The sequence below is a fragment of the Nestor notabilis genome, unplaced genomic scaffold, assembly GCF_000696875.1.
Source record: "Nestor notabilis isolate BGI_N333 unplaced genomic scaffold, ASM69687v1 scaffold1364, whole genome shotgun sequence".
In the NCBI taxonomy this organism is placed as follows: Eukaryota; Metazoa; Chordata; class Aves; order Psittaciformes; family Psittacidae; genus Nestor; species Nestor notabilis.
Window position 1 is genome coordinate 397,430 of NW_009926120.1, and position 12,783 is coordinate 410,212.

The following is a 12,783-nucleotide window of genomic DNA, read 5'->3' on the forward strand; positions in this document are numbered from 1 at the left end:
TGGCCCCCTCTGGGCAAGGAGTTGTTCCTCAGCTCCATCTAAACCTGCCCTGGGGCAGCTTGAGGCCATTTCCTCTTGTCCCCTCCCTTGTTCCTTGGGAGCAGAGACCAGCCCCCCTCCTGGCTCCATCCTCCTGTCAGGCAGTTGGAGAGAGCGATAAGGTCCCCCCTGAGCCTTCTCTTCTCCAGACTAACCCCCCCAGGTCCCTCAGCCCTTCCTCATGACACTTGTGCTCCAGGCCCTGCACCAGCTCCGGTGCCCTTCTCTGGCCCCGCTCCAGCACCTCAATGTCTCTCTTGCCGTGAGTTTGGAACCATATTCCAACTGGCATTCTTCAAATGTTTCAAACTCTGCTATTTTTCCAAACCCTTCCAAAGGGAATTGCTCTCACTTCCCACGGGCTTTTCTACAAACACTTGTACTGAAATTATTCATAAAATCCCATTTCCTTTTCCTGCAAGATGAACAGAGCAGTCTGGTTCCTGGAAAACCCCCATTTCCAAGTCTAAAACACATCCAGGTATTATCAATATGAACAAATTGATATTAACAACCATCCCCTGGGCTTTAGCAGCAGTTCCCACCAGGAAATCCCACAGAAAGCAGAATTTCCCCCACCACCCAAGTCAAACATCTGAGAGCCTGATGTGACTAACGTGACTGCTCCTCCTACGATGAGCAGAGGCCTTCTGTTCTCTTTGTTTCCTCGTGGCAAGAGCTGAAACCCTCCCAAAGCTTCCAGCAAACATGCTGCTCCCAGCTCCACGGTTTGACACTTTGGGAGGGACCCACAAGCCTGAGCATCACTAACCAAAAGCAGCCCAAAAGCTGCGAGTCTCATTGTGCCACTGTCCGTCCCCGTGTGCCTGTAGCTGCCCAGGATCCCACCTCAGTGGGATTCTCACCCATGCAAACCACAGGTGCCCAATTTCCCCTCTCCAGAAGACAAGGAACACAAGCAACACACCTTTAAGGCATGCTCCAAGTCTGAGGCATCATCGAAAGCCTGGGTGAAAACAGTGCCCAACCGGTGGTCGATGTCTTCTACTTTCTGCTGGAATTCCAAGGCATCTTGCTCAAATTCCTGTGGGAAAAGAGAAGAGCAGCTGCGAGGCTGTGAGAGGGCACTGAGAAGGTACCTGCAACCTCCTGATCCAGACATCTTTCCTCTTCCTATTCACCAGGAATTAAACCACTTGACCTGAAGGCTACACCATCATCCAGCAAACCCACAGATGAACCTGCTGGGTTCCAAATCCAACTACTTCCAAGGCAAAACAAGCCTGTGGTTTTCACCTTGGGTTGGCTGCAAGTGGGACAACAATAAAGGCAGCTCAGAACACTGGTACACGTTGCCCAGAGAGGTTGTCGAGTCTCTACCCTTGGACATATTCAACCTTGGAGATGGTTTAGCTGACTGCTCACAGCCTTGCTCTAGCTGAGCCTGCTTTGAGCAGGGAAGGTGGACCAGGTGATCTCCAGAGGTCCTTTCTAACCTCACCAGACCGGTGTTTCTGTAACTTCCATCCTCTTCTGTCACTGCTTATCCTGTTCAAGTTGTAATAAATCCTTTCAAATTGAAGTGTAAAATCTAGGTTTGTTTTCCTACAGGTAGAAGAGCCCAAATCAAAGCCTCAACTTGACAAACTGGGAGACTTCAGTCCTTCTGTCCTGGCTTGGACAAAACCACTAAGAATTAGGCTGTGCCATAAGACAACAGCTTTTGCTACTACCACTGCTGAGCTCCAGCAGAACCAGATGCCCTGGTTTAGCTCTAAAAGAGGCTCTAGAAAGCAACAGAGGGTGCAAAACACAAGCACTGAAAGAACAAGCACGACTCAGTCACACAAAGGCCACGGGGCCACTGAGCCCGAGCCATGTCACCATTCCTCCTGTGCCCTCCCTCCTGAGGCAGGGCTGACACAGAGCAGCAGTATGCTCCAGGCAGCACTGGGGACATGCCACCACTGCAGACATATGCTGGGAACTACAGGAAGCAAAGCACAAGGCAGCCATCCCCACAGCAAACAAGTCCCAACGCCCAAAAGCAAAGCACAGCAGCCCCATGTCCCTCTGCCAGCCCTGACACCTTCCACCCCAGCACAGAGGGAGCAAGGCAGGAGCCTGCTGGAGCCAGAGCTTTGTCCCAGGATCACCTTCCACTTGTGTGTGTGTCACAGCGGTGTGAGACTGGAGCTCCTCAGCACGGAGCTTCCCTATGGTCACCCCAGTTCTAGCCCTCCCACTTCCAGATGTGTGGAGAGGCCTGACCCTGTCCTGCTCCTCAGGCACAGCAAGCTGACCCCAGGGCAAACAGGACAAACAGCAGAAGAAATCAAAGATCCTCCGAGATCAGCCACAACCATGGGACCCAGATGGGACCATTTCAGAAACCCCATTCTCACCCTTCCTTCACAGCTCACCCTGAGGCCAAGCTGCTCGGTGTCAAAGCCAAGAGCAGGAGTTTGTGAACAGGCAGTAGGGAGGCCCAAGGCATGTTTGCTCTGCCCTGTTTGCATGACATGCTGCTGTGAGCATCTGTGATCCAGGTAGCCACTGAGCTGTGACCCAGAGGGCTGGCAAGATTCCTTTAATTAAAGCACTACTGATAACACAACGTGGAGTCTTTGAATTCCAAGAGCACCAGATGCCATGTGTTCATCTAAGACAAGAGCAAACACATCCCCAGAGGCTACCTGAGCTGGCCCTCACCACATAAGCTGGACACCAAGAGCCTGAAAGCAAAGAAACAGGGATGTTGGTACAGCTCAACTACACCAGCAAGCACCACATAGAGGGAAAGCCTGTGGAAAGGGCATGGAAATCCCTGTTTCCCAGCTGCCCTGGTCTCAGGTCCTGAGCTACCACAATATGCTAAATACAGACCTGCAAGAACTCCCAAATCTCTGCAGGGAAGGCCAGGGCCTCCCTGTTCTCTCTGGTGACAGCTCGGATCATAATGAAAGGGAAGGAGCTGGGAAGAGGTCAGCAGGACTGCACATGAGCCAGGGCTCCATGGCAGAGGAAGCTGCTGCTTTGGGAACACACACACGTTACCTGAGTTACCACAAGCTGGTCCCACCTACCCTGTTGGTCAGGTCAAGGCAGTCATAGGTCTGCTCTGCCAACACCTTGTACGCCTCCTGGAAGTCCTCATACATGTCCAGCACCTGCTGGCCCAGGGCCTTCCCTTTGATCCCGCTGAACTCCATCTTTTCCAGCTTCATCAGGTCCAAGGCAGTTGCCAGAAGATCCTTCAAAGTCAATGGAGAGACACATAAGTTAATATATTGACAAAAGAAGATGGTAACAGTGGTCACACAAAGCTGTGCATGCTGCCATTCCAGGGATGTCCCCGAGCTGAGTGGCACAACCAGGAAAGGGGGAGACTAGATCCTGCCTGTCCTGGTCATCAGCAGCTGCTCAGAGCATGGCTCTCTCCAGGGGGACCCTGCTGCTACCACTAGAAGTACTACAACAACCATAAAACTGCTTTTAAGGGTATTTAAAGGACAAGTCCAAGCAGACCCTGGTGTGTCGTCCACAGAGCTGAGAATCCCAGTGCTAGAGGTATTGACCAAGAGGAGACTGCTGATGTTCACGTGTAAAAGTGTCAAAGCTCCTGCCCAAACCTCCCTGTGTCCAAGTGGGTGTCACTGACCCTGCTCAGCTGATTGTCTCACTCCAGCAGCTCCACATCCCTTCCTTTCCCCCCATGCACACTGTTTTGTAAAACCACATTAATTTTAACAGATACCTTGTAAGGCAAAACTAATACAGAAATAACAGCTGCCCCTTGCTTTGTCTTACTGTGCCGCTTGGTAAGAAGGGGAGGGAATAGAGATGGGGAGAGGCAGAAGCTCCTGGAGCTTTTAATTCTTATTTTCCAGCTCCCTCCACAGGCATCCTCTCTGCCTGCACGTGCTGCAGCCTTTGATGTGCCAGGAGGTGTGGGACCTCGTGGAGGTTTTCAACACTGAATCATGGAATCAACCAGGTTGGAAAAGACCTTCAAGATCATCAAGTCCAACTACTGCCAAGGCCACCACTAACCCCTGGCACTGAGGCCTCGGCTACACGGCCTGTGAACACTTGCAGGGACGGTGGCTCCAGCACTGCCCTGGGCAGCCTGTTCCAATGCCTGAGCACCCTCTGGGCAAGGAATTGTTCCTCAGCACCATCTAAACCTGCCCTGGGGCAGCTTGAGGCCATTTCCTCTTGTCCCATGCCTTGTTCCTTGGGAGCAGAGACCAGCCCCCCTCCTGGCTCCATCCTCCTGTCAGGCAGTTGGAGAGAGCGATAAGGTCCCCCCTGAGCCTTCTCTTCTCCAGACTAAACCCCCAGGTCCCTCAGCCTTTCCTCATGACACTTGTGCTCCAGGCCCTGCACCAGCTCCATTAGCTAATTACAGAATGCATCAAGTTATACAGCATGTTTAAATAAGTAAAACCTGATCCACTGAGAACAAGGAGAAAACCAAACAAACCTTCCTCTGAAGAAGGCAAACGCCAGCTACTTGTACCCTGCGCACCTGATCCTGCCCCCTGGGGACATAGCAATGGTAAAGAAAGAGCTTCACTCGAGAACGGTGTGGAGAGCAGATGAGGGTGTGCTGTTAACCACGCAAGAGAGAGCTGGTGAGGACAGTGTCTGTGTGGCTGTGCTCCCCAGACACAGCACGGGGCTGCCCCACACACTCAGACCCGCTCTCTGCAGAACATCACCTCCAGCTCCAGGGGTGGACAGAACATTAGGATGTGAAGGTGCCACTGAAATCCAGTATCAAAGGGATGAGCTGGTGAGGAATGTTTCTCTGCTTGTCCCCAGGCCCGTGTGGCCATTCTCAAGGGGAGCATGAGGGCTCTCCAGGTCAGGCAGGACCCAGCTCTGGGGCGTCTCTGATGGCAATAGACGGACTAGGAGATGGTAGAGCTTTATTTACAGCCGTGATAAGAACAGCCTCCAGTAATCCCCATTCCTTTGCCCAGGAAGGAGTCCAGCAGGACTCTTTGGGAACAACACACTGACCAACCTGAGCAGAAGGACACAACTACACATCTTACACATGCAGCAAACAGGACATGGTAAAAAAAGGTCCCAGCCTTGCTGTAACAGGAGACCTAACAGCAAAGAAGTGTCCCATTCCCTGGCATCGGGTGAAGCTACAAGAAAGGAAGATGCCAGCAAGTGAGTTCATGGCTACAGACCTCTCCTGAAGGCTTGCAATAGTTTTCAAGACCAGAGCCTCACCTCCACCATCTCCAGCCTCTTCAGGAAGCTGTCCAGCCTTGCAAACACCATCACAGCATGGAAGTCCCACTCCCTCACTTCTTGGCCTGGTCCATAATACATGTGCAGCCTTTCCCTTCTCTCCTCAAAGGCCTCTTTGAACGCATTCAGGATGCTGAGCACCAGCTGCACCTTGCCCAGGCTCTCTTCCATCTCTCCTTTCAGAAGATCTTCTGGACACAGGTACACCATGGCCTGGAAAAGCAAACTGTGAGAGGTCACTTCTGCTGCCACAGAGAACGGTGACTTCTTGCACTGAACATGTTTGATCCCACCTCTCAAATTAAGAATCCCTTTGCCAGGGAAGGATGAGGGAAAGGAGGAGAAAGGGGACTTGCATGAAAGAATCCCCTTGGCAAATGCAGGCACTGTGGTCACGCACCCGCTGGACAAGGAGGTTGCAGATTTCCTGGAGCAGCACTACTATCCGTGTGGGCACGTTGTAGTGCTTGGAGCTGACCCAGATCAAACACACCACGTGGAGCAGAGGGACCAGGAAAGGCTTCACCTCACTGAACTCCACCCTCTCGATGTCCTCCAAGTGGCGCTTGAGGGGCATCAGGTGCAGCTGGATGTCCTGAGCTTCGGCCAAAGCTGTGTTAAGAGATGGGAGAAGTGGTGAGATGCACCAAGCTGTGGTGTGCTGGGTTATAAACTGGATGGAAGGTCCCTGGGAAAACAAAGAGTCATGATGAGCATGGAGCACACTCACCTACATGTGTGCTGGAGAGTGCTCACCCATCAACACTGCTCACCAACAGCACTGACCACAACACAATATACACTGACATGAAGACGAGCGACAGGGAGCTGGGGCAGGGCTCTGTGCAGGGCCTGAACACACAGCTCCTACATGTTGTGCACACCAAGCTGTGTGGTGCAGTCAGCACATGGGAGGAAGTGGATGGGATCCAGAGGGACCTGGAACAGTGAGAACCTCATGAAGTTCAACCAAGCCAAGTGCAAGGTCCTGCCCCTGGGTCAGGGCAGTCCCAGGCACAGACACAGGTTGAACCGGGAAGTGATTCAGAGCAGCCTGAGGAGAAAGACTTGGGGATGCTGGGTGAGGAGATACTGAACATGAGTTGCTTCAGTGTGTGCTTGAGCCCAGAAACCCCCCATGTGCTGAGCTGCACCCTCAGAGCATGAGCAGCAGGTCACGAAGGGGATCCTGCCCCTCTGCTGTGCTCTGGGGAGACCCCACTTGCAGCACTGTATGCACTGCTGGTGTCCCCAACATAAGGACATGGAGCTGTTGGAGCAAGTCCAGAGGAGGCCACGAGGATGATCAGGGGCTGGAGCACCTCCTGTATGCAGACAGGCTGAGAACATTGGGGTTGTTCAGCCTGGAAAAGAGAAGCTGTGTGGAGACCTCAGAGCAGCTTCCAAGGTCTGAAGGGGGCTACAAGGATGCTGGGGAGAGACCTTCATGAGGGACTGGAGTGATAGGACAAGCGGTGATGGGTTCAAACTGAAACAGGGGAAGTTCAGGTTGGATCTAAGGCAGAAGTTCTTCCCTGTGAGGGTGCTGAGGTGCTGGCACAGGGTGCCCAGACAAGCTGTGGCTGCCCCATCCCTGGCAGTGTTCAAGGCCCGGTTGGACACAGGAGCTTGGAGCAACCTGCTCTAGTGGAAGTGGCAGGGAATTGGAACTGGATGATCTGTTGGGACTGGATAAGCTTTAACATCCTTTCCAACCCAAACCAGTCTGGGATTCTATGATTTTATGACAGCAACGTATCTAATGTCTGAGTGGTTGAAAGCTTTCCCTTAGCTTTGTACAGCTCTGTGGTTTTACCCTGAAGGATGAAGCATTAACAAAACCAAGTGATCATTGTGCAACTAAACCTGCGGATCAACAAGAAGTGACAGAAGAGCATGAATACAAATAAAACCTACCCCAAAAACCCCAAGGAAGAAGAAACTCCCAGTCCCAACATTGCTCTCCCAGCAAAGACAGACAACAGCCACCCCAGCACACCAGCAGGGAGAGGAGCAGAGACAAAGGCAGGTGACAACAAATCCCAACTGTGCTGTAACAGAAATGCTGCACTCAGGGGGAATGTTGCTGTAACTGCATTAAACCCAGATATTTGTTGTATTTTGATTAGCTCCTTAAAGCATTAATTATAGAACCATAGGATTAGTGTGACAAGGAACTCCTACCTCCTTACAGAAGAGTTTTTCTCGAGCCCATATAAACTGCACATGACAGAGTGTGACACAGATCCCTACTAGATTAAATGTTTCCATGGAAAGGAGTAAAGAACAGGGTAACCCATCAGCATGCATTCAGCTAGCAAAGCCTGAGTCATCTTCCTTATAAGTTTTTAGTTCCCTGAACTGGGAAATGCAATCCTGTCGTTTTCCTCCTCCCAGCTCTCTTGTCTTGCTGCGTTGTGCCAAACTGGGAAAACACAGGAGAGGGGAAGGCATATTTGCTGATGCACACCACCATCTACAGGTCGCCTGCCCCACAGCATCCTTGCACCCATCTCCCTGTCAAGAAGGCCAGGAAAGCTGTGAGCAGGCCAGACCTTGCACCCAGGAGGACATTACTGGGCAGGGATGTAGGCAGACACATGGGCCATGGTCACACCATGCTGCAGCTCCTTCACGGGTACCAGGCCTCTCACCACACTGCAAAAGTTGGGGTAAGTCCTGCTGGATTCGTGTGGATCCCAGAATCCCAGATGGGTTTGTGTTAGAAGGGACCTTAAAGCTCCGCCAGCTCCAACCCCTGCCACGGGCAGGGACACCTTCCACTAGAGCAGGTTGCTCCAAGCCCCTGTGTCCAACCTGGCCTTGAACACTGCCAGGGATGGGGCAGCCACAGCTTGTCTGGGCACCCTGTGCCAGCACCTCAGCACCCTCACAGGGAAGAACTTATGCCTCAGAGCTCATCTCGGTCTCCCGTCTGGCAGGTTAAAGCGATTCCCCTTGGCCTGTCCCTACAGGCCCTTGTCCAAAGCCCCTTTCCAGGTTTCCTGGAGCCCCTTTAGGCACTGGAGCTGCTCTAAGGTCTCCCCTTCAGCAGCCTTCTCTAATCCAGGCTGACCCAGCCCAGCTCTATCAGCTTGGATGCTTTATTACAGCAGAGAGAATTCCCAGATCCACTCACTCTGACCTTTGGGAAGGATCTGGCTCAACAGACCAGGGATCAGGCTTGTCTCAGCCTGTAAACAAAAGCAACAGATCAAGCTCAAGCAGCCCTGCTGCACCCCATGGAGCAGACAGGGCCAGGAACAAGGCTGCAGGCCCTGCGATCACAGCAGTGCCACTACAGCCCCACTGGGCTTGAGACCAGCACCACCAGCCTATGGACAAAGGCAAGAAGCCAGCACTATGGTGAAGTTGCCCCAGCATCTTACCTGCCTCAACATCCATGAGCATAGTGTTGAAGGCTGGGACGTAACTGCTCTCAACTCTCTTCAGCACCTCCATCATGTTCCTGACCTTCTTGGTTCTCAGCTGGTTGTAAATGCATTCCAGGTCCTCACACCTGCAACAGCCAAGATACGTTAGAGCTGTCCCCCCACACCACTCACTTCCCCTGGCCCTGATCCACAATTTCCTTCAGCTGCACATGGGCTGAGTGAAAGAAAATGGGAGGAAGCTCCTGCAGGAGACACGGACAAGCCCCACAGGACAGACAGACAGTGCTGGGGTTCAGCACCACCACAGCTCTGCCGCTGCCAGAACACTTCTGAAGGAAGCCATGAGATGCTTCTGCAGAATCAGTAACAGCTCTCCAGCAGGAAGAGCTTTGAATCATGAACTGACACAGCCCAAGAGTTTTCAAAGAGCAGAAAGAAATGCCACTCCGTGGCCCTTGAGCCTCTACACTCCTCCTGGTGTGCACAGATGAAGTGCAGGCACCGAGGTGCACTGCTTCCAGAAGACACTACAGAAGGTGCCCCTCAGCTCTTCCTCCTGTGGCTGGTTGCTAGTGAAGGAGGTGTCCCCCTGTGTTGGGGTTAAGTTAAAACACAGCCCAGGGCCCAGTGACCTCCCTGACACTTTGCAGGCCCTGATTAGTCCATGTGCAGGAGCAATGCTCCTTAGCTCAAGTCACGATGAATCGCAGGCACTTGCTCTTCTCGAGTCACACAAGTAGCAGCTCTATCTGTCTCCAGCACTCTCCCTCCACCCAAAACCAAAGCCAGTGACCACCATGCCCTGGCCAGGCCCCCCAGGGTACCTGTTGTTCCAGAACTCCAGTTCCATCTTCGGGTTGGGATTGCTGCCCTGCAGAAGAGGCTCTGAAGACTCTTTCTTCAGTGCTTCCTGGACCTGGTAGCTCCAGTCTATGATGGATGACTCAGTGGCATAGACAAGAGATTTATCTATCAGCTCCAGGCTGCAGGCAACAGACCACGAGGTTAACTTTGCTTTCCCCTTGTTGATGGGCAATGCTCAACTGGATCTATACTTCAAATGACACCGTGGATGGCAGGGGTTTACACATTACAGTCTAGCTTCACCTTTCAACACCCCAAAACAATCAAAACCCAAAAGCCAGTGGCCAGCTCTCTGCACAGCCAGTCACTGTGGCATCAGATCCATTCAGGTTCAGGGTCTGACCTGGAAAGCCAAACCTCCAGCAGCATTATCTCTCCTTGTACTGCTCTCCCTGAATGTATTCCACCTCCCAACAGCCAATAACTCAGGTCAGAGAGAAAGTACACAGAGTGGGCTGTAGCTCATGTCTGCGCCACATGCTTCCACCTGGGGGACCTCAGGAGATGACATGATGTGCAAACACATCTGCTCTATGGACCTTCCAGACATGTTATTTAGGATTGGGCCAGGCTCACAGCACTGCCACAGCCAAAATCCTACCATCCTTGCAGCCTCTGGCAGCAACCTGGCTTCCTGGGAGGACCAGGGTGGAAGTTCCTGCAGCTGCAATGAGATGTATCATCTAGCAAAGGATGAGGGGTCCTCAGCTGCAGGGTAGATTCCTGGCTGCGCAGGGGGCTCTGCCTCCCATGGCTGCCCAGTTATGTGGGCAAGGGCATCCAGTGCACCTCACGCTGGGCAGGAGTGCTGATCTGCTGGAGGGTAGGAAGGCTCTGCAAAGGGATCTGGACAGGCTGGAGTGATGGGCTGTGGCCAGCTGTGTGGTTCAATAAGCAGTGCTCGGTCCTGCACATGGGTCACAAAACCCCCCTGCAATGCTCCAGGCTTGGGAAGAGTGGCTGGAAACTGCTTGTGAAAAGGGATCTGGGGATGTTGGGCCAGCAGTGTGCTCAGGTGGCCAAGAAGGTCAATAGCATCCTGGCCTGTGTCAGCACCAGTGTGAGCAGCAGGACTGGGGCCTCAGTGAGGCTGCACCTCAAATCCTGTGTCAGTTCTGGGTCCCTCACTGCAAGAGAGACATTGAGGTGCTGGAGCAGGGCCAGAGAAGGGCACTGGAGCTGGTGCAGGGCCTGGAGCACAAGTGTCATGAGGAAGGGCTGAGGGACCTGGGGGGGTTAGTCTGGAGAAGAGAAGGCTCAGGGGGGACCTTATCGCTCTCTCCAACTGCCTGACAGGAGGATGGAGCCAGGAGGGGGCTGGTCTCTGCTCCCAAGAAACAAGGCATGGGACAAGAGGAAATGGCCTCAAGCTGCACCAGGGCAGGTTTAGATGGTGCTGAGGAACAATTCCTTCCCCAGAGGGTGCTCAGGCATTGGAACAGGCTGCCCAGGGCAGTGCTGGAGTCACCGTCCCTGCAAGTGTTCACAGGCCGTGTAGCCGAGGCCTCAGTGCCAGGGGTTAGTGGTGGCCTTGGCGCTGCTGGGAATGGTTGGACTTGATGAGCTTACGGTTGGACTGGATGAGCTTAAAGGGCTTTTCCAACCTCAATGTTTCCATGATTCCATTCTATGATTATAACTAGTCAGAAAATCTGGGGTGGCTTTCATGGGGACTGGCCCTCAGGGCTGTAAGTGACCTTCAGAATCATGAGAGCTACTAGGGAGGTCCACCTATGACTGGAGAGAACCCAAATTATCCAAGTCATTCATTTACTTATTGAAGAGAAACACCAGGAAAGGCAGTGGGTGTCTGGAAGCCACCCTGCTTCTCCAGGACAGACACAACAGGTTCTAACCTTCTCTACGGGACCATGAGCAGTTTAGGAGCTTGCAAGAAGTTGTAGGTGTTTTTTCCTGTACCTTTGCATGATAAATCCAGGTTTAAAAGGAGGCAGAACAGTCCTGCCCAAGCAGGCAGCATGGACCTCTACCAGGCAGGTCATTTACCTATAAAACAGGGTAAAACCTCTCCTGGGGTTGGGTTTTATCCTCATTGATCTGAGCAGTTCATTGCTTCTTCATGTGCCCACATGCCTGGGCACTGCCTGAGCTCTTCTTGCCTGGGCTGGGTGAGCAGCAGATGACAGGGAGCAAGAAGAATCTCCATGAGTGGGGAGAGGCTCCCCAGAGGAGCCAGTACCAGCATCAGCAGGAGGAGACGAGGAGAGTCAGGGCTGTACTCACCATTTCTCATTTTCCAGATCAATGTCCTCCATTCCCTCTGAACCAGCTGGAAGAGGCAGCAAGGTCTTGCCCTTTACTTGGCCAACAACCCTGAAAACAGTGCTTTTTAGGTTGTGGACATGACGTATAAGGTCTTGTGACACCACTCGTGGCCAGCCCTGATGGTTCTTCTGGTTTGTCAGGATGGGCACAATCACCTACAGCAGGAGTCATGAAAGAGCAATGAGAAACAAGTGCTTCAGGAGACAGACAGGCCACCAGGCTCCAAGGTCCTTGCTTGGCCAAGCCTGGACACCCATTTCTGCCTCAAGCATTTCCCTGCTACATGAAACAAGGGCAGATGACGATGAACAGACCTCATCAAACCCCTCTACAGGCCCACTCCGTGCACAAGTACATCCCTTCCCCTGAATGCAAGCAGCAGAGAAAGGTGGAAACCAGCAGACAAAGTGAGCAGCCCCATCGTCAGGCTCCCTCAGCCCTGCATCTGAGGACAGCACCATGGGTTCTCCTCCCCTTGCCTTCACGGCACCTCCTCGTGCTTGTTCCACCTTTCGGAGTACAGGCTTTCCCAGGGTGGCTCCACGCTGGCACCAGCCTGTGGCAACAGCCTGATAAAGCCCGGTTGGCCCTGGTGACAAACAACACCCCTTTGTGTAACACCCTGGTGGAGGGGAAGGGGATAAAACAGCTACAAATGGACACTGGAAAGGAATAAATACAAAAGTGCAAAGGAACCCAGCAGCCCAGGCCTGCCCCGGTGCTGCCTTGTCTCTGTAACTGCAGCTGGCACTGCGCGCCTGGCACCAGGGACCGTTATGCCCCGGGAGCTGTGGGCAGGGCGAGCAGAGCCCTCAGGAACAGGCCATGAAGGAACTGCCCAGCTCACCTCCAGCGCTGGAGCTACGCTATTAGCAAGATTTGTCTATATTACTTATATCTGGAGACAACTGAACCGAAGCCTGGAGAAGAGAAGGTTCCTGAAGAGGAGACCTTAGAGCAGCTCCAG

General features: G+C 53.0%; 1 protein-coding gene across 1 annotated transcript in view; it reads right to left on the reverse strand.

The window, feature by feature from the left end:
• Positions 1-12,073, reverse strand: part of DNAH9 (dynein, axonemal, heavy chain 9) — a 172,874-nt gene extending 160,801 nt beyond the window's left edge. The window contains 7 exon segments of the mRNA XM_010013395.1: positions 968-1,084; positions 3,087-3,254; positions 5,251-5,484; positions 5,672-5,883; positions 8,661-8,791; positions 9,491-9,649; positions 11,775-12,073. Coding sequence (XP_010011697.1) covers positions 968-1,084; positions 3,087-3,254; positions 5,251-5,484; positions 5,672-5,883; positions 8,661-8,791; positions 9,491-9,649; positions 11,775-12,073 — 1,320 coding nt within the window.
• Between the last annotated feature and the right edge of the window lie 710 nt (positions 12,074-12,783).